This window comes from Hirundo rustica, chromosome 15 (assembly GCF_015227805.2).
Source record: "Hirundo rustica isolate bHirRus1 chromosome 15, bHirRus1.pri.v3, whole genome shotgun sequence".
Classification (NCBI taxonomy): Eukaryota; Metazoa; Chordata; class Aves; order Passeriformes; family Hirundinidae; genus Hirundo; species Hirundo rustica.
The window spans coordinates 13,632,281-13,653,876 of record NC_053464.1 but is presented as its reverse complement, the minus strand read 5'-3'; the positions used below and the strand labels follow the sequence as shown (position 1 = coordinate 13,653,876).

Here is a 21,596-nt window from a genome sequence, read left to right as displayed (position 1 = left end):
AAATCTCACTTTTATTTACCAAGTATATTGTAGACAAGGTCCCTTAAAACCTGACTTGCAATGCAACAACAAGGCTGATTGCAGAGGACAGAAGCACAAACTGTAATTAGACAAACTCTGTGAAATAACATCAATTTGTACAAAGACACAAGGAGGGAAAGATACTTTTTAAATAGAAGTTGGCAAGGCGGAGGTAGGCAAAAATACAGCTTATAAACTGCTGCTTTCTCTCCTTGTGCTGATAAACACTGAAGTAATTCAAGTCTGTACTCGATGCAAAAACAAAAGCCCATTAAAAACAGAAGCAAAACATACATATAAAAGCCCTGGCAGTCAATTCAGTGAGATGAATCCAAAGCCAAACCCTATTTAAAAGAGGCTACTTGGCTGCATGAACTTCTGAGTGACAAGTGAGGCAAATGGAACTCAGTGCCACATGGGTGTTTGATACTCCATCATCCCCATCACTAAACTATGTTCAAATACTGCAGGCTCTTTTATGCATTTAAGAAAAATAAAGGGACTAATAACTACATTATTTTTAAATATAATACATCTTGAACTATGGATTAATACATGGATGAAAACTTGGTTTAATATCCCAGGGAAGAGCTGCAATGCAGAACTCCACATGAAGGCACTAATGACAGAGAGAAGATATTCCAATGATCTCTTGACTGTAATGTAGATTCATAATCTCTACATCTTAATTCTCCATAAACACAACTCACTGAAGGTATGAATAATTATATTTTCACACCTTACATGTATGTGCAGAAGAGCTCAGTTGTGTGTTCAAACCAACCATGGCAAAACCAGCACGGTACAAGGACAAGACCACTAAAGCTCAGTCAAATCCCAGTTCTGTCTTCAGACTTACTACAAAGCAATGTCAGTTAGTGAGCCAGTACTCACCAGTACTTTGACTACGCGGATATTTAATACATTTGTCATGTTTAATGTCAGAATTCCTGTCAGGATATGAAAACTTGCCCTAGCCTCAATAGTTACATTAAAAAGACCCAACATTTTAAGCAGTGTAGAAAACAACTCTTGTTACCAATATCCACTTTTTTCTCTTCGAGTTTCACCTTGTCTAATACCCATTTTTTTTTAATTCAATGACAAATTTAGTGCACTGTAGATCTTCACAGATAAATTTCCCACCAGGGATATGCTGACATCACCAGTGATACTATGCAAGAGGTAGACAAGAAGTGCCACGTTAATTTCAAGCTCCATTAAACACAGGAAAGGAAGAATAAGAGGGGGAAAAGTTCTCTTTACCAACTTTAAAAGTAGCAGAGACAGGCAAAAAAAATTATGGGTTTTACATTACCGTTGCATATCACTGAGATGTTTTAAGAAAAATAAAACCAAACCTTAAGGAACATTCTACTGAAGTAGAGAAATGGAAAATCTAGAGTATTTGCTGTACTCCACACAAAAAAAAAGAATGTGACAGGACAGACTGCTTGCTGCTAATCAGTTATCAACTGATAAAGTGAATCTCAGGTTACTTTGAATCAACTGGTGTTTGGTAACAGTTCACTTTACAGATCCTCAAATAAGGTCTTGAGACAGATAAAATGATTATTTCTCTTAAATGAGAGAGATCAGCACCATGGCAGCCTCTCCAGCACTAAAGTAAACCACAGATCATTCTCGAGCTGCTGTGCCAGTTGCATTATGTGGTCCCACTCCCAAACAGAATGCAGGTCAATTTTGCAAGGAGTAACTCTTTACAACATTGATTCTATTACCAGCTAATGCAGCAAAGTTCTTAGCTTGAATTAAGCCGAGTGTACATAAAGGACTGCCAAATCAATATGTAAGAGAATACAACTACCAAGACAGAGCTTTCATCCAGTCAGAACAGATCCATCAGCTTCTAGAACTGTTTCTGCTAAGGAAAGGTTCCCAATTCAGGCCTCTCAGATAACATACAGCTCTCCCTTATGCTGCAGCACTGCTTGCTGACAACACAGTCCGGGATAACAGAATAAACTGTAATGTCATTAGAGCGTTTCACTCACTTGCTCCATTGTCCATAGGTTAACAAGAGACTGGAGACAGTGGTCCTAAGCAGCTCTTTCTGTCCAGCTATAGAAAGGTTCTAACAATGGCTGTTTGCATGGTGGGGAAAAAGATAATTTCTTTTTTTAATAATGTTTTGAACAGGCCATTGAAATGCATGTGGGTCACCTTCAGACTGCCTTTCTCCTGATGCCACTATACCTGATGTGTAATAAGAGGACATATGGATCTCCTCACCTTGGATACTGCTGTGGGCTATAGACACTTTACAAATACTTGGAGAACTACGAGAATACAAGTATATAAAAAACCCAAACCAACCGTTTAAAAGTAGCAGTCAGTCAAGTGAAATGGAAATGTGTGGTAGGTTAAAAAAAAGGGCGAAAAAAAAAAAGCCCCATATCTACCAGGAAAGACAAAAAGTTTCTTCATGAGAATTCATAGTTCCTAAGAATTTACAGATCTGCAAATAAACATGAAAAACTGTGGGTGCTTGGTTTAATGTGGGAGACAAGGTTTTAAACCGAGTTAATCCTTCTCTGGTTTAAAACAAATCAGCCACCACTGGGAATCAAAGTAACAGTTGCAAGAGCATTTGTTAGGAAGAAGGATCCCCTGAATCCACCCCAAAGGAAAATACTTTTTTTTTTTTTTTTTTTTGCTCAACTCAAGGAGCAGTAATTCAAGAGAAGGGGACTTAGCAACTCACAGGCAGAGAACTTCCACTCCCAGTCACTAACATTTGTCTCTAAATTTGTTACACACGGTTACTGAAACAAAAAATCCTCAAATGAAAGCAAGAGAGTACAAGGTTTGCAAGCAATTTGCAGCTCTGGTTTCACCTTAACTCTACAGATTAAGGCTTGAAACAAAAAATTAGGCTATCACCTAACCTTTGTTTGGGGTTTAAAGCTCTGATGGCTTAAAATAAATCTCAACAGATAGACGAGCAAATCAAACAAAGCCATTCCACCCTGCTAACCTTCACACTATTCGCTGTCATTTCAGTTTAAAAGCTTTCAGCATTAAGCAAATAAAATCATTGACTGCACACAAAATTAAAGAGATGCCACAACTACACTGACAAACAGCTTGGCTATGAGCAAACCTTTGACTGCTGATAAGACTACAGAAAAAAGTAACTAAGCCTTCTTGTCCAACATATCCCTATTTTTTCCTTCATCAGCTTGTGCAGATCCATCTTCTTGCTCTACAATGGAGAACAAACACAATCAGGGAGAAAACTGCATTTACTGTCTCTCCAATCCATGTTAAAAAACAGAGAAGTCCTGATGGCTCAGATCCCACAACTTAAGAATTGCTATTCACCACCTTCAAGTTCACAGTGCAAGACTAATTCCTAACCTTTGGCCCAGAAACCAAAAAGTGATTTTAAAAAACCCCATGGTACAGGATACAAAATAGGCATTAGCACCACTAGGAAGAGGAAGGTCTCCTATTAAGTTCTTCAGCACCAGAGACAAACTCAGTGGAGCATTCTCAATCTGGCATGTGCCACATACACAAGGCTCTGCTGGGTATGGAGTTAAAACCTCTTGTCTGTATCTCTCACACCAAAGGTCATGTCTTCACACTGAGAGGAAAGAGAACATTACCTTCAGCAGGTCTAAGGACCTTTTTAGTCCTTAGTGGTTAAGAACTAAGGAAGACTGCTCAGGTATGAAACTGGAGACCTCCAGAACAATCAAGCTTGCAGCTGACTCTGACACTTCTCACGGGCTTTCAGGGAGAAGGCAGTACCCACAGACATGGCAAAGAAGAACATCCTTCCTGAGTCAACCAGACAGTTCACACAGGCAGCCAAAGCAGAGCTGAAAAAGAGACATGCTTCTTGAATCCTGGACTCCTCTTTCAAATGCTCCACAGAATTTGCAATCCAGAAGTTTGGTGCACACACTAAAAACATCAAAGAAAAACAAGCTAAGATTTCCTCATTAATCCAAACACTGAGCCTGCAAAGGTGGCACAGCCTGGTGAGGTTCCTGGCCCATTGGTTACAGTACAAAGCAAATCACCTAAGCAACACCTCCCTGGACAGGTACATGGGGCAAGGCCCTTGGGGAGCAAATGTGCCTCAACTGGCACAAGATGAGAAGTTCCACCAGTAGCTCATCCTGAAGACTGCAAGGTCGCTTTAGCAAGAATATGACACGCTGATTTAGACTGTGAACCACAATACTTGCTACTGAAAACATGACACGGCAGTTATCTGCTAAGTTCTTTTAAGCTTTTTCTACTTTGAAAGTTAGGAAATGAACAAAAGTCACTTCAGGTTTAAGTGTAAGAATTGATTATCTGTCAAAATATTACAAGGAACCGCACACTGAAGTCACAAGTTCATGGGGAGAGTGATACCTGACAAAAAGTCATCACCTATAAAAGCAAATGTTTCTTCATATCTGAAAGGATCAATTGGTCTGTAGGACCCACATAAAGAGAGAATAATGGGGAAAACAAGAGAAGCTCTCAAACAGGCAGAAATACGCCAGAACACAGCTGCTGTCACTGAGAGTGCACAGCCCCTGACAGGCAATTATTCTTTGATCTATTGGCTGAAGCACTGAACAAACATTCTGAAATTCCACACAGAACCTTGTGCATATCACAACTGTGGTCACAATGACCAGTTTACTTTTATCATCAAGAGCCTTTTCAGGGCAGTGATAGTAAGAACCCTTCACAATGAGACAGTTTTCCTCCAAGGCGTAGAGGGACAGAATAAGACAGTTTTCCTTCAAGTCCAAGAAGAGGGAATTTAATCATAAATTCAGTTGCCCTTCCAACAATGAAACCATTACTTACCAACTCCTGGACACAAAGATGCATCTACACGTGTAATTGCTCACTATGGAACAAAAGCTACATTCAGCACTGCGAAACAGATTCTTCTCATCTGTAATTCTAAAGGAATAAGCCAAATGTTTCAAGTGTGACCCTACAGAAAAATGAAAGAAGCTGACATGAAGGTCTGGCCTTTTCAGCATCCTCTGTCTGCTCCGTAATTCCTGAATGGGGAGTAGTGGTGACAAATTTAAGGACCTCTTCTAGAGTGTTACTTAATTAAGCGTGAGATAATTTTCACATCAAAATATTCAAGGTAAAGTCCACGACCTACAGAAACATGAGCTTTGCCATCAGGTTATTAAACAGATTCTAACTACGGCAAATTAAAAATCAAGAGTTACAAGTCCCAGTCCCAACAATGAGACAGTCCACCCTAATTTTGTGTCACTTTACACACAACTTGAGCCCTAAAACCTAGCTCCAACTCTTAATCACAATAACTACAATTTCAAGAGTCAGTCTTTGGATTTCTCTCCCTCTCCCTCTTCTATTCCACACTGAAGCGTGACAGTTTTGTCTTTCCTTAGGCTTCACCACCAGCACCACAACTGCACCACAGCAAGCCCTGTGTCTAGAACAGCTTGTACGAGTGCTGCAGTTGAGTTTGGCCAAGATGCAGTGAGATGAGGCAAGTCACAGCCACACTCCTCCATGTGGGTACAACAATGCACCGTGATGACAGCTCAAATCCTGGCATAGCCAACGCTTCGGGAGCAAACACACTCTGAAAATCTTCACCAGAATCCCAGTGCCTACAAAGACACATATATAATTACCCCTTGGTTCTGACTGAGGATTGAAATACACATTCAGGAGACAGCTTTCCTGCTATAAACCAGGCTTTAGAGCCATTCTGCTCGAAGCACTGGCTGTAAAGCAAACTGAAGCGCGAGCTGGAGCTCGTAAAAGCTTATTCACAGAAAAGGTGCGTATTAAAACCAAACAGCACAGCACTAAAATGGTCTGCCAAGGCAGAACGCAGTGTAGGTACAGCAGGAGAACAGACCCTTTCTGCCCCCTGCAGTTCCCACAGCTCCCTGGATTTTTAAGACAGGTTTAGGAGGGATGGTAGTTACCATTCTAGAATCAGAACCATTTACACCTGGCTCTCACCAACAGCCAAGGCATTTTTACACCTACCTTCATCTGAACAACAGTCAAATTGCCCAGTGCCTTCCATAAAGATCAATTACATATATGGGATGTTTCCTGTGATAAGTATATAATGTGACTGTCCTTGATCATGTAGTAAAAAGAATATCACTTGCTAATAAACCTTTAATTTAGCCTCATCATTTTGATGATTAGGATTACGAAGAATCTTCACCAATAGGTGCTCTTAAGAAGTCGCAGCTTCCTCATAGAATATATATATACATATACATAATATATGTGTATGTAAACTATTGAAAGACAAAGGACTGTTTTCCAGTTATACGGACTATCTAGGTAATTTTATTTCTAGTTATTAGACTATAAAGATGCCACCAAGCAGAAAACACCAATTTTCTAATTTTACATGTAAAACTGTAAGGCATATATATGGACAGGGAATTTCAGTGAATTAAAATTCCATGGGAAGAGGTCTCATGTGCACATACATAAGGGGTCAATAAAGTACCATAACAGTAATTTATAGACTTTCTTCAATCCTTATAAACATAGACAGGGAATTGAATCCCAATTTAGCAACCCAAAACGTTCCCCTATATTGATCACGTACACCCACATATTTCAGCTGGGCTGGATTCAGAAACCCAACTGTTTTCATACTGGTAACCTGCTTAAAAAAAAAAGGGGGGGGAGGAAAGCATTTTTAGTATGTATTAGGAAAACTGGTGTTTTCCCTGGGCTAACAGATAATTTTGAAACAATCCTGTTCTGCTTTATGAGCCTGGCTGTGCAAAGAGGAAGTGAGAACAGATTGATTACAATGGAATATTCTGTATTTCCAGCTGTTTTCTCAAGCATCCCTACATTCAATTTCGGAAGGAAAAAGCTGTTGCAGCACACAAGAGGTATGCAGGTTACACAGGATGCTCCATATTTAGAAAAAGGCTGTTTTGCTAAAGAAATTTTATTTTCATTCTTCCACATAGCACTTGCTTTATATTTAGTATATAGATGTCTGAGATATCTTCATACCTCACTTGCCATTTTTTTTCTTCCACAGCACATATACAATTTTTCTCCATTTAAGCTGAAAGCACCATCTACCATATCCTAATTTGTATTTTAACATGCTAGAGACTACATAAACCCAGATTTTGACAATTATACTTCATAATATTGACCTGTAGGGAATTGTAAGATATTTAAAATAAGTCGGGCTATACTTTGCAGGGCTATCAAGTAATTAAATCCATTTAAAACGCATTTCTTCTCGGATTCCATTTTTTCCTCTTTAGGTAAAAAAGCTGGGAAACTGGATTATGCTGAGAACATGAACTGAACGCAGAAAAATGGTCAGGCACCTCACCCTTAAAGTCCATCCTTCATGCTCTAGTTCTGTTACGAATAATAAACTGAGCAGCTTAATGCAAAGCACTGGGATCAGAAAGTTTTCAATGGGTTGTTCCAACAAAAACACAATCCGTGCTGTCCCAAACCCCAAGTTTTGCTCCGTGTAGCTGCTGCCTTCCCCTCCTCAGTCACCAATTCGACGACTGACACAAATCTGCCAAGTCACTTTGGAGCAAAAACTAGTTGATTCTAGGGAAAAACAGTAATTAGTTGCACAGCGCAGAGAGAAGCCCTCCAGAAACATGCATGTGTATAAGGATGTTATTATAGGAGATAGGTGGGGAAAAGCACTCTTCCTGCTTTTTGCCTGGTTTACAGGGATTTTTCCCAGGTGCCAACAGCTCCCAAAGCAAACCCCTCCTGCCCTTGCCTGTACTCCAGGCTGAGCCAGTTCCTTCCCCCCGCCTCACCAGAACAAGAATCCCCTTTTCCAAGTGGATTATCAGCACGAGCAGCTTTTTTCTTTCTTTTTTTTTTTTTTTTTCTTTTTTTTTCTTTTTTTTTTTTTTTTAAGGAAAAACACACACATAACCGAGCGAGCCGCAGCCCCCGGCGCCGGGACCCGCTCCCAGCCATTGTGCTCCGCGCAGCCCCCCGGGCTCGGGCGCGGCCCCGCGGGGCTCCACAAAGCTCCGCCACAGGCCGGACGTGCCCGGTGCCCCGGGCCTCCCCTCCCCCCGGTATTCCGGGAAACCTCTGGGAGGAGGAGGAGGAAGCGGCGGCGCTGCGGAACAGCCCCGCTGCGGAAAAGCCGCCGGGGCAGGTGGCAGGGAGGGAGGCCCCGCCGGGGCTGGTTCCCTCCTCCATCCCGGTGCCCCCCCCTCGCCATCCCGGAGGCACCGAGCGCTTCCTCCTCCCTCCTCCCAGGACCGCGTGCGGGAGCTCGGGCCCACCTGCCCCGTGGGGAGGGAAGGAGGGAGGGCTAGAGGGGGACCGGACCCGTCCCCTCCCCGAGGCGGCGGTGGGTAGGTCGGGGAGGGAGGGAAGGAGGGAGGGAAGGGAAGGGGGGTGGATGCGAGCCGCCCCCGGTACCTTGCGCTTCCTGGTCTCGGCCGAGCCGCTCCACACGAAGCACTGGTAAATCGCCCGCAGGTTCTGCTTCCAGTTCTCCACCTTGAAGCCGGTCACATGGCAGCACCCGGCCGCCGGCGGACTCATGTCAGACCCCCCCACATCAATCCGCCCGCACACGGGCCGGGCCGGCGGGCAGCGAGCCGGCCCCTTCCCCCGCCCCGCAGCACCGACACGGGCCGGGGCCCCCCCGCCCTCAGGGGCTCCGGCCCCTCACGCCGCCGCCGCCGGGGAGCCGCTGGCACATAGAGCCGGGGCTCCGCCACGGCCCCCCGGCTCCGAACAAAGCGCGGCGGGCGGGCAGCGCGCACTCCCTCCCGCCCTTCTCCCGCACACACAAAGATGGGGCGCTCTGAGGCGAGGAGAAGGAGGAGGCGGCGGCTGTAGCGGCCGCTGCCGCCCCCGGAGTGGCCGCCGCTCCCTTCTACCTCATAGAGGCCGCTGTGGAAGCGGCGGGCGGAGGGGAAGGGAGGGGATGGGGGCGCTGGCGGCGGCGACCCTGGCCGCGGTGCGAGCGGGCGTGTGTGGGGAAGGGGGCGAGTCCCCGCCCGCTGCTGCTCCGGCTTCCCCCGCTGGCGCCCGCACGGCTCTTGTCCCTTTAAACCGCCCCCCCGCCTCCTTCGCCGGCTCCTTCCTCCTCCGCCTCGCCCGCGCCCCCCCCGCCCGCCGCGAGCAATGGTCCGAGCCGCTCACTCAACCCAGCCCGCCCGGCCCGGAGTGGGATAGACCAACGGGGAAGGTGCGGGAGGAGCGCCCCCTCTGCCCCGCCGCCCGCGAGGGAGGGAGCGGCGGGGGGAAGGAGAGTGACGATTGGTCAACCTATCTGTCAATCTATCCATCTCTAGTGTCTCATTGGTTTCTTTCTCTTTCTTCTATCCCCCTCCACCCTTCCTACCTAGCATTTCCCCCGCCGGAAAAAGGCGGGACATCCCGGACGATTGACAGGTTATCTGACCAACTGAGATAAGAGGCGGGGGTCTGTGTGGTGGGAGCGGCGGTATGATTAGTTAGAATGTGTGTCAGTCACATCGCAAGCGGAGAGCGGATTGGCGGTGGCCGGGAGGGGGCGGTTCCTCCCAGAGCAGCCTGCGCTGCTGTCACATCCGCTGGTCCCGCTCTCGCTGTTCCCTCAGTGGTTTCCTGAGGGAAGAGGGATCTCCTGAGGGAAGAGGGATCGCCGCGCTCCCGGGAGAAGCTCCGCGCCACGCTCCGACGGGCTCCCAGGACCATATATGGTCCCTCCATACCGCCAGCCTGCATCCTGGTGTTTCCATAGGGAAGAAACAAAAGCGGTGTATAACCAGAACTGTTGTTATTTCAGCTTTTTCCTATACAAGGAAATGGGAAGACAGTTAAAAATGTTGGAATCTGTACATAGTTTTCATCTTGTATGCCACACACACTACAGGGGTGGAGGCATAGATATACATATGGAGGCATACATATACATCATTGAGTGAGGAAGGAGGGACAGGATGGGAATTGTGCCGTGGTTTCTGAAGAGAGAGACCGGAGGCTTTGGACACTGCAACAAGGAAATAAGTGGCGAAGTGCCACCACATTATTTCACCAAACCCATTTTTCAGTGCGTGCTAATCACATTCCTTGGGAGCAGTAACCTTGAAATCTTCATCCTGGCAGATTTTCATATAGTGTCCAGTTTCCTGACCTGCTGCTACAGCTTGCAAGAAATAAATACAGAAAATTTTGACAATCACCTGAGGACTTTCCATTTCCTTCAGAGGTGCTGCTGTTTTAAAAAGAAAGCAAGGTAGGTCATAGGAAGCTTAGTTTACGATTTGTATATAGCTAGAAGGTTTGGTGGCAGAGTAGGACTAAGAAAAGAGCTGGGTTTGTGCCCCCAGGCTGAGGCAGCAGCAGGACACCCTGTCCTTCTGCGTGGGACACCTGTAGTTGTTGCATCTCCTGGCTCACACTACTTATTAGCCTCTCCCAGAAATCCTAAATCCTTCTGTGCAGTCTGGAGATTACGCTCCAGCGATAAACCTGGAATTGCCCCACAGGTGGAAAAAAAAAGATGCCAAGAGCCAGGAGAGGGCCTGATTATCCCACTGTGTACACAGATTGCACTGAATGTTTCAGAAGATTATGAGCGGAATCTGGAGGGAGGCTGTACCCTCTTTGACCCTATGTAATTATTAGACTTATTAAGTCATCACAGTTCAGCCTACACCTCTTGGGAAGGGAACAGGAATTGGTGCTGCACATCCTTCCTGTGTTAACCCAAATTGCAGGAGAATTAACTAGTTTTCAATAGCAGGAGTCAGAGGGAGCCAGTCCCTCCCCTGTGAAAACCACCTAAACATCCCTCAGAAGAGGGAAATTAAGGATTGTCAGCTCAAGGTGCATAGAAGGGAATGGGATGGGTGATTAGTGTACTAACAGCATCTAATAATTATTCTCTGAATATTTCCAATTAAACAAAGCCCCTGATATTGCTACAGTCTAAATACAAGCAGAAAGTTATTCTTATTCTGCACCAACCTACTGTTACTAATCTGGGGCTTTTCTCCATGGCTACCACATCAAAACAGGAGATAAAGATAAAAGAGAGAATTTCTGCCGATGAAATTTAAGTCCATCTCGCTGAAAAAAAAACCATGATACCAAAGAGACAATACATATGTTCAGTGTCCTGCAGACTCTGAAATTTTCACGGAGATTTCTGTGCTGCCCTGTCTTGCAGAGTCCCTGTGTTTACTCCCCATAGGGTGTGGTGTCTTATGCAGAAATAACGAGAATTGTGAGTTTAAATGAAATTGTTTTAAGAAAAACCTACATTTTTTTAGGGGTCCTCTTTCAAAGAGAGAACCTTCGGAAAAATAACTGATCTTTCTCTCTGGCCACTTCCAGAATAATTAGCACAGTTAATCTCTCCTGTCCTGGGGGTTTCTGGCCCAGCTGAGGATGTGAGGAGCATCCTCTGAGCCACAAAGAACCCACATGGAGGACACCCATCCTGGACAGCACCTGGTGACACCCACTGTTCACTTCCCAAAGGAGCAATGTAGAAATTGAAAGATCAGCTCTTTGGGGACATTTCCAAAGTATAGATGTTACCTTTCAAATGTGAAGTTCCCCCAAGGTTTCCTTGGCACCTTATTCTCCATAAAAAAGGTTTATTTATGCTAAAAATTCAGCTTGGGGTTCTTGTGGTAAATTGGAACCAGAGTAAAAATCCACTTCGGAAAAGTGTAGAAAACAGTGGCTTTTGAGATTTTTTGAGGCCAGCTCCTGATTTGGGGGTCTTGAGGCAAAAACTCTACACATGTCATTAAACCCTTTGCTTTCTGGTCTGTGAAGATGCCAGACTCCTATGAAGTATAAAAACTTCCAACTCTACAGACACTTCTTGATTATTGCAGCCCACGCACTAAAGGTGACACAACAGCACAGAGCAGCAGCCAAAACAAAATAGGAGCAGAAGATAGTGACAACCTTTTGTCAGGTAGTAATTGTCAAAGCAGGGCCTGCTTGCTGCACACACACACACACACACACACACAAGTTTACAAGTTTGCTGTAGTTAAATTTACTCTTGGGCATAGCTTGGGAATGTTTCTAGAATAAAACCTTTTGGTGCAGCAGATAGCTTGGGAAAGGATTTGCCTCTGGGGGAATGAAACAGTTTCAATCCCTCCTGTGTCTCTTGGAAGAATTTTTAATTTTAAGGCATTGATGATTATGCTAATTAGTGCTTACCCTCAAATGCCAGTGGAATATAAATGTTGATAGTAGCTAAAACACACTGCAAATGTGCAGCAAAGTCTTCCTCCAGAGAGTCATCTGCATTCCATGATAGCTCAGCTGGGGAGAAGCAGCATTCTTTACATGGAAAAGCAAAGTAACTGCCTCTTCTATCCATGTCGTCCCAAACTGGCACTTCTAGACTCCTCTGGACAGGCATGAATCAACTATTACCTCATCACTTGGGCATGCTTTGCCATGATATGTGTTAAGATGTCCAATTTAGTTCTCAGGTAAACAGGAACCTTTCCCTTTGATCACATATCTGAGCAACATCAAGGATTTGGGTAGGATTCCTCCTGTAACCTTGGATTACAAGGGAAGCTGGCCTAAGTTTGGACCTGCAGGAGGCTGAAGCCCCTGGCTCCACAAGTGAATTTAAAGGGAGATGTTCAGGAGCTTTGCTCCTGCGAGTAGAAGGGCTCTCCATGCTAATAAACAATACAGAATACGTGAAGATTCCTCTGTACCTCTCCTGCATTTTTTCAAGCACTCCAAAAAATACAAGTTTTTCCACATTCTAAAAGGAAAGAACTCACAGAACAATTCTGCTTACCAAAACACACACAGAAGAATATTTTAAAGCCTAAAAGGAACACTTCTACCTCTTAAAAATGACCCTAGTTTTAATCTTCAGGAATTTTTTTTTCCCCTGAGCTCAAGCCTTTTGCCATCCAAGCCCTGTAAACTTTCATCCAAGTAGTACTGTTGTTGCTTAATCCAAAGGGTTTAAAGCAGATGAGGTTGTATGTCTGGCTGCAGGGCTTAAAGCTCTGGAGATATCCAGAATCCATTGTGTGATTCTGCCTGAAGGTGATTGCTTCTGAATCCCTACAAATTCAGCTGAGTTACCTCAGACACCTGAAGGTCTGTAGGGAAACACTGGTACCTGTCATTTATCTCGGGGATGGAGTACTGACCTTGCTACAAAACTAAATGGGCTGTAAAGTCCCAGCTACACCAGCTTCTCTAAAAAGCCTTGTTTTCATCCCAATCCATTGGTAACGGCACCTGGTAGGTGCCAGAGCAGAGATTTCCATGTGGCTCAGTCTTAGCAAAGGACACAGAGTGGTTTCTTGAATCCACAACATTCCATGATAAAGGATTGGTTCAGCTGAGCAGATCCTGCCAGAAAGATGATTGTCAGTCCAAGGACTGCACAGATAAGTGGATTTCAATGGATCAAGCTGACTTCGAACTTGGTGATCAACTCCTGACATTCTCCCTCGGAAGCATGGCCCCCTGTATAGCAAATTTAAAGGTACTGACACTAAAATTCCTTGTCTTTGAGGTCTTCTGCAGACCTCTTCAAAGCAGTGCACAAGACTCCAAGGATTCATGGCCCATGGGTTGAAAACAGTCCTAGAAAAACACAATGCCTGTGCTTATTTTTCTGAAGATCACTCATTAGATTTCCCGTCAGCACTGTCAGAGGGTGAAATCTTGGCCCCAGCTGAACTCAACAGGAATTTTGCCACTGACTTGAATGGAGCTAAAATGTCACTCCTGCTATTTGTCAAGCCAATTACATCCAGACAATACTTTAACATCTGGCTTCAAGTGAACACACAGAGCAGTTTGCTCCCTCAGTCTCTGAAGGCAACACAGGACGTTGGCTATCTCCATAAAAAATGAAACATTTGTTCTTGGCAAGCTGTTTGTAATGAAGAGGGGATCCATCCAGTGACATCCAGGAACCAAGTCCCTGTTCCTTAGCCTATAGTTTTTGGCAATAGCATCAATAGATTTTCTGTCACTTTCTGGGAAGAATGTCAAAAGCACCCATCTACTGTTGCAAGTCATTCTGTTGTAAAAACTTTGTTTAGAACAGCAGATCTGGCCTCATCTGTGGTTTCTCGCAGACGAGGGGGGTTTTCACCCAGTTCATCTTCTGTTTCCCAAGGCACTGGAAGGTCTCTTGTTAGGTCAGGGAGCAGCATTTCTATCTAAACCCTTCTCTGGGTATGGTGGTCAAAGGTAAGGCTGAAGCACAACTGATTACAGGGGAACAAATGGTGTGAGCTCATTTCTCTTTCTAAAAACCCACCTAAGACAAGGCAATATTGATTTATTGCAAAATATAAAGGTTAGGTCAACCTCAAGTAGGGCACACCTTTTCCTGGCAGGAAAAAAAAAAAACCCTATATATAGAATTATTTGATCAGTGTGGTTAAAAAAAATCAATTTGGATGGGAAGAATCACAAGATCACAGAACAGTTTTGATTGGAAGGGACATTAAAGATTATCCAGTTCCAGCTCCATGCTGTGGGCAGGGACACTTTCCACTAAACCAGGTTGCTTCAAGTCCTGTCCAACCTGGCCTTGAGCACTTCCAGAGATGGAGCATTCAGAACTTCTCTGGTCATCCAGAACTTCTCTGAGTCACTGGAGGATGTCTGGAAGAACAGAGGTGTACAAAGAGAGGGCCTTTTGTGCATCAGGTAGGCAGGGATCTGTTCCCTGCCCTAGTACTGGTAAGTTGCTGTACTGCTCACCTGTGCAAATCCAGCTTCCCTTGGTGTCCTTCCCTCCCTTGGGATGCAAAACCAAACTCAGTCACCAGCATCTGATGAGCCTTAATTCCCGGCACTTAAATAATTAGCTTCTCAAATGCACGAAAACAACTCTCATTTTCTGGATTAATGAAGGGAGCCGGGTGCCACTGAGCACAGCTATTATGGGGCTGCTAATGCAGTGTTTGATTCCATGGCTGCCACGAGCACAGAGCGATCTGGGCCCCTGGGAGAGCAGGAGCACGGGGAGAGCAACGCTGCAGGGTTAAAGTGGAAGCCAGCAGGGGAAACCCTGGCAGCGCTTTGTGGGTTTATGCAGAGGGAGGGGATGGTTTTATTTCTGTGTCTGCCGAGTCTCATCTGGGTTTATGATGATGCCACATATCCCAGATGAAGGCTGAAGCTCAGGGAGATCCTGAGGGTGGGTAGTTTGCTGTAATCACAGGCCAGGTAAAGGCAGTTTCTGAAGCAGGGTAGGAAAAATGTGACACAAACAGATACCTAAAGCTTAAGTAGTCACACAGCGGCTTCTGCCCAGATTCTGTAGCCAGAGCAGTGGAGAATGGCAAGGAGCTGGAAGGCTACAGTGGAACTGGAATATTATTGTCCTCTGTGTTCATTTTACTGAGGAGCTGGTAGGAAACCGGTTGCAAAAAGTCAATCTTGCCTCATTTTGGCAGGTACAGACAATTAAACTCTTCAAAACAAACTTTTGTTCTTTCTTTGGCGCAGGGCTGCCAAGTTTGTTTTTCCCAAATGGAAGGAGAGGGGACTGAGGAAATGTCAGCCTGCAAAGGCTGCCTTGCTCTGCCCTGGGAGGTTTAAACTGAGGCCACATTTCATGGAGAGCTCAACACTGTTGGGACTGTTCCCTTCCTCTCTCTACATCGCTGCTTCCCTGCCTTGTACGTGGAACAGGGAAGAGAGAATAATTACAAAATCAGGGAATTTGAGGAGTAACTGCAGCCACTCAACAAAGTCATGCAGCTTCTCAGAGAACTGGAGTTGAAAAGGCCTGGGTGTTGATTTTCTCAAATTCTTCGGCCATCAAAGAGCCCTTCAGTACATGTCATTCTCCCCCACCCATTAGTACATCCAAATTAGTGGTGTTGCAGCCCTAGATGTGGATTTGGGGCTAAATATCTTCTCACACTGAAGTTCTCTCCAACAACAGGCCCTCAAGCACATGACATGATATCTAAAACCAAACCAAAACTTTTGACCTCTTTAAGAAAAGTTTGAAATTGCAATGAGACCCCTGGGTTAATCAAGAACCTTGGTGAAAATACAGCAAGAGTTGAGAGGTTAACAAAGAAATTCATGGAACTGTGATGGTTTATGCAGCAAAGTTTCTGCTTCATTCAGTGACAGGCATCAGGGACACCAGCGACCTGCTCAAGAATCTCAGCACCTTCCCAAATCAGGAGCACTTCCCTGGAGGTGGTCATGCAAAATTAAGCATCTTTGAAAATGCATGGATGCTGCTTCTCATGTCAGGGCTTGTTGGGCCACTGAATTGAGAGGAGTAATTTAGCTGAAGCAATCAGGAAATAATTATTACAGTGGAGAGTTAAAAGACAGTAATTAAACTGTATAAATAAATAACTGAAGAGACTAAAAAGTCCACCCAAAGCCTACTTTTGGAGCACTATTTAATGTAAATGAATCACTTAGTGGACAATACAACAATCATCTGTTCAGCTTCTATTCATTATCAAAAACAATACAGAAGGATTGGCAGGGAATAGCCATGTGCCAGAGGGAGCCCTTTAGGAAATACCGCAGAATCTGGGCTGGTTTTGTCTCTTCTTCTATTGTGTTCTGACAATGCTTTGCTAATGAATGTCCAACGTCATTTCAGTTGTCTTTTTCTTTTTTATTTTTCCCCAAAACCAGATCAGTGGTAGTCTTGGCCTTCCAGAGTTGCTTGTTCCTGTTGGGAAGGCTTCCACACATTATGTATCAGTTTAGCCAAGGTCCGGGAGGCTGAGGATGTGTTGTCTCAGGCCCTCTGGGAAATCCCACTGTAGGTGATGAGACAAAATCCTTTGATTTGGGCAAAAATCCATTAAGTTTTAAAGAAATCATCACATATCTTTGAAACAGGCAGTGCTTCAGTGAGTTGTATACTCAGTAAATTTGCTTTTTGTTACTCTATTTGAAAGGACAATAACCTCATTCTGCGAAACAAGCCGCTTTTCTGTCGGGAGTATTTACACTGATCATTCCCAGCATTATCATGGGAGTTATCTGCAGGAAGCTGCAGGCTAAAGGGAATCCCCAGCAGGAATCTGGGGAGCTGAACCTACCAGGCAGACACCTATGCTAGAACAAACAGTGGTAACACAATATCAAGCACTAAAATGCTGTCATTTTGCCTCAGAATTGATGATCCACTGACATTCCCATATCTTAGGAGTTACTGGTGTGGAATAGCCCCAAGTTCACACCTGAGGGTGCAGCAGGTACCCAGAGGGGTTCCCTTTTCTGACCTGGCTCCTTGGCTCACTGCAACTTTCAGCTCCTGCAGCGTTGCTGGTTGGACTCTGTGGAGCCCTGCAGTGCAAAATCACCGTGACAGTCTGAGCTAAGAGAAAAGGGCAACAGTGATACACTTAAGAGAATAAACAGGCTTTTCTGCTGAGAAAATGCACGTGGAACAGCACCCGGGTTTGACTTTCCGAGGCTGTCTTTGAGGTAGTTTTATTTTGTATTAAAGAAAACCTGAGGCTCTGCAGCAAATTTCTGCAGCCAGGGATGATTTCTGCCAAATCCAGCGACAATGGAGGATGTGGGTTTCTAGTTAACGCTATCTAGAATTTGAGATAGAAATAATGCACACTTCATAAAATCTTGCTTCGAGCTCAGTCTTCCAAATAAAACCGAGATGGCATCAAACCCTCCAGGGCCTTATGTTTGCAAAATCCCCACCAAGTTCACTGCAAGCTTAGAGGGCAATTTGGGAGTTCCACTCAGAGCATGAGCTCAGAATGCCACTGAAGGTGGGACCTCAGGGTGGACAGCCCCTCTGGGGGCTATTTCTGATATTACTATTTCCAGTTTCTTCCTGTCCTTGAGCTGGAGATCATTGGGGCTGCAGGATGGGTGGCAAATCTCTCAGTGTCACCGCAGTGCTCGGAATAGCCAGGGATCCTGAAATAATTGCAGGGCTGGATGAATACCCTGGGCTGTGTGTGGGGATGCACAGCTCAGCGGCCACCTCAGGGCCAGGGCTGAGACTTCTGACACTGAGCTGGGGCAGCAACAGCCAAAATCCATCCTCCTGGAACTGCTACAGCTCTTTGGGAGGCACCATTAGTGTTACAGCTACTTCCAGACACAGTTCTTGGTACCAGTGAGGCCAAGCTGCCAGGTAGAGTGCTGAAAATGGGAGGTTATAGCACCCTAAAACTGCAATGCTGCACTTCCACTAAAAAAAATCTGTCATTGGCTTGGGTAGGGAGGGAAAACTGCTGAGCTTCTGATAAACAGTACTTCATTTTGCAAGATCATTGCCACCATTTGCACTAATTGTCACTTTTTTGTAGTAATCTCTGCTAAAAGAATTTCTCAAGTATCCTTTTGGTAGGAAAAGAAAAGCTGATTATGTTAATGCTCAGTATATTAAAGGCATCATCCTAATTTTGGGAGAAAGCAAAACCAGAATAATTACCCTCCTTTTTTTTAATAAACTTCCCCTAAAATATATATTTAAAAAAAAAAAATTATTCAGTAAAGTTCTGTTCCTCCCTGCTCGGTAAAGAATTCTTTTTTGTTAGTCCCTCGAGTGGATGCTTAAGTCAGGTCTCGCTGTAATTACACACCTCGCAGCGGTGCAGGAGACTTAATTAAGAGAGTCACTGTAGGTGTGTTGTCAGACGGATACAACCCAGTGCTGCTGGAGCAGGCACCAGCATCCAGCTGCAGTGGGCATGTTGGGGAAGGAAATTCAAGTTTGCAGAGGATTTTGAGATCCTCCTGCAGAAATAGGCAGCGTGGACACACCCAGCAGCCTCTGTTCAAAGCCCCTCAACTCCACCATGAGGGAGTCTGTGGTTTTAAAAATCTCTCTGTACTCACCAGGAGACGCTCTGCCACACGGCAAGATTTCAGATTCTTCTCCTCCCCTCCTCCCAAAAGTGTGACTCACCAGTTTCAAATGGTGACATTTCATTCCCAAACTATTCCGGGAGCAGCTGGCTCCATAGCACATGGGGATGTGGGGAGAAGGGAGGAGGGAAGGAAGAGCCAGCTTGCACAGTGAAAACCACTCCATCTCTCCCCCACACAGGTACGTTGCTTTTAAACTTCAGAACCACATAATTTGGGAACAGGCTGGCAAATTCCATCGCAGGAAAACAATAAAACAAGCACTTTTCAGGGGAAAAACAAAACAAAACAAAAACCTCTGCACGCGCCAGTGATGCAATTCCCTGCCAGCGAGGAGGGACTGAGAGAGGGGTTTGCTCTCCAGATGGAATGGATGTGAGGAAATGCCCCGTCCCCACTTCTCACTCTCTGCGAGTCCGAGCCCCGCAGTTCTGGGCGAATTTCTGCGTGATGCAGGCTCAGGGTTTAGTCAGCATCGATATCTTAATAATGACCAACAAATGCATGTGCAGAGGGACGCTGAAAACAGGGGAATGACGGAGAAATCCGTGTCAGCTCCCGGTCCCGAGGGGAGTTTCGTGTCACGGCATCGCTGTGTCCCTGCTGTGGGGACATCGCTGCCATGAGCACATCCTGCATGTGAGGAGGGGGATGCTGCTGGCACCGGCCTCCCCAGCACACACGTGCAGGCACAGAACCCCAGGATATTCTGAGCTGGGAGGATCACCGAGCCCAACGCAGACGTGAATGGCCCATCCGGGGATCGAACTCTCGACCTTGGCGTTGGCAGCGGTGGCTGGTGCGGTGCCGGGGACAGGAGCGCGATCTCGGACTGTCACCGTGAGCGTGGCCGTGGGCTCCGAGCAGCCACCCAGCCCCGTTCACTGATGCTCGCCAAACCGCACGGGGAGGGAGCTGCGCCCGATGGAACCCGCCGGCAGCGCCGGGATGCCCGCGGGCACTGGCACAGCAGCCTGGCACCGAGGCACTGGGGACACCAGGGACCATCCCCAGGGAGGCGACAGCCTCAGGGAGACGTGGCAGGGGCCCAGCCGCTGGCTCTCGCAGTGTGTGCCGGATTGGAGTGCCGGGAACAGGCTGTCACAGCCCAGCCCAGCCCCGTGCATGTCTGCACAGGAAATGTTTGATTACAGCTCCATTCATCTCCTCCGCTGCCGTTGGAAAAGGGGACGCTGTTCCCGTGGCTTTCTCTGCCCGGCAGCAGCTTGGGACCTTGCGCTGGCCAGATCCAAGCCTAATTCCTATTTTTTCCCTTGGTGGAGCCCCACTGAAAGCAGCGCTCATTCAAGAAGACGAGGATGGCTCGCTGCTCGATCCAGGCATTCAGCAGCAATGACCTTGGCTAGGTAACCGTCTCCTGAATACAAAGACAGATATAAAAGCAGCAATTCCCTTTTTTAAAAATCACCCAGTCTTCTGCTAAGGTAGGGAAAGGCAGTGGTTTGTTAAATAAATGCGTCTGTCAGGGCTGGATTTCTTTCCCAGCTTCCCTAAATGCCCTTCACCAGCAGAGAGGGGGAGGGGACCTGCTCTTTGAAGCCTTTTCCTTATGGGAATAGAAAACACGGAAAGAATTCAATTCTCTGCCACAGCCCAGCAGCACTGATCCACACTTCAAACCCCAAAGCCCGGGAGCCCGGCGGGCTGGTGGGTGCTTGGAGCCTGCAGTACCACAGATTAGCCTCGTTCGATATCCAGCATCATTAAGTGTCTCCCGTGGTGTTAAAACACAGGAAAAAGGGGCAGGAATGGAGACTGGGGAAGAAAAATTAGGAAATTCTGTGCGGAAAGAACTGCGGTTATCCAAATCTTTGATCAAAGCACCATCTAGTGAAGAACGGGCTCCTTGCAGCTGGCAGCGCTCTGGGCAGCTGCACCAACATTTGCCTTTCCCCGCAGGTTCGCTGCTAAAAACCCCCAAATATCACCCAAATATGCACAGCCCGTGCTGGACCTGAACGAACACGAACATGCCCCAAAAATTGCTGCCCTCTCCTTAAATCTTTCTGAGTGGAAACGCGTTCTTCTCCTCCCCTCATCTCCCACCAGAGAACCTCAGCCCCCCTGAAACCCGCGGGGAATGAGGCACCACAGGAAGAGAAGGATTTCCACGTTGTAGTTTGGGAGCTAAGGAAAAGAAAAGGTAAGTGAGCGGTCCAAGGTCGTGCAGGAAGCCAGAGGCAGATCCGGGAATAGAGATCAGCCACCCTGGACCCAGGGATGCCTGAACAATAGCACAGCCTCTCCCTCTGTTGTCATTTAACTCCTTCCTGACCCACCAAAACCCAGAGAGGGGTGGGCTCTCCGCTCCCCTGCATATGTACCCGCGGCTTTACAGCTCTTGGGGGCCCAGCCCTCAGCCCGTACCTGCTTTTCCCCCTCCAAACCAAGAAGTAAAGGCAGTAGGGAAGGACAGGGTTGGATTTCCTGAGAGCAGTGAAGATGCAGGTAGGAAATATTTCTGTACAGTCGGCCTGAGCTGTCCCTTCATCAATTAAAACAACCGCAATTAGCATCTTTTAATGGAAATGGTACCTCAGCTTTGCCATATCTGTGTGTGACAAAACATCACTCTCTCCCCTGGAAGCATTCAGCTCCACTAAAACGACTGTGGAGTGTGGGGATCTTTAGCTGCAGGAGGAGAGGATATTGCTGCCTCTCCCTCTTCCCCAGCTTTTGGGTGATCC

General features: G+C 46.1%; 1 protein-coding gene across 2 annotated transcripts in view; it reads right to left on the bottom strand.

Moving 5' to 3' along the window:
• USP22 (ubiquitin specific peptidase 22) overlaps positions 1 to 8,647 on the bottom strand; it is a 91,364-nt gene extending 82,717 nt beyond the window's left edge. For both annotated transcript variants that reach the window (XM_040079174.2, XM_040079175.2), the window contains exon 1: positions 8,458 to 8,647. In XM_040079174.2, the coding sequence (XP_039935108.1) occupies positions 8,458 to 8,583 (126 nt within the window). In that variant the 5' untranslated portion in view covers positions 8,584 to 8,647. The remainder of the gene's footprint in view (positions 1 to 8,457) is intronic.
• Between the last annotated feature and the right edge of the window lie 12,949 nt (positions 8,648 to 21,596).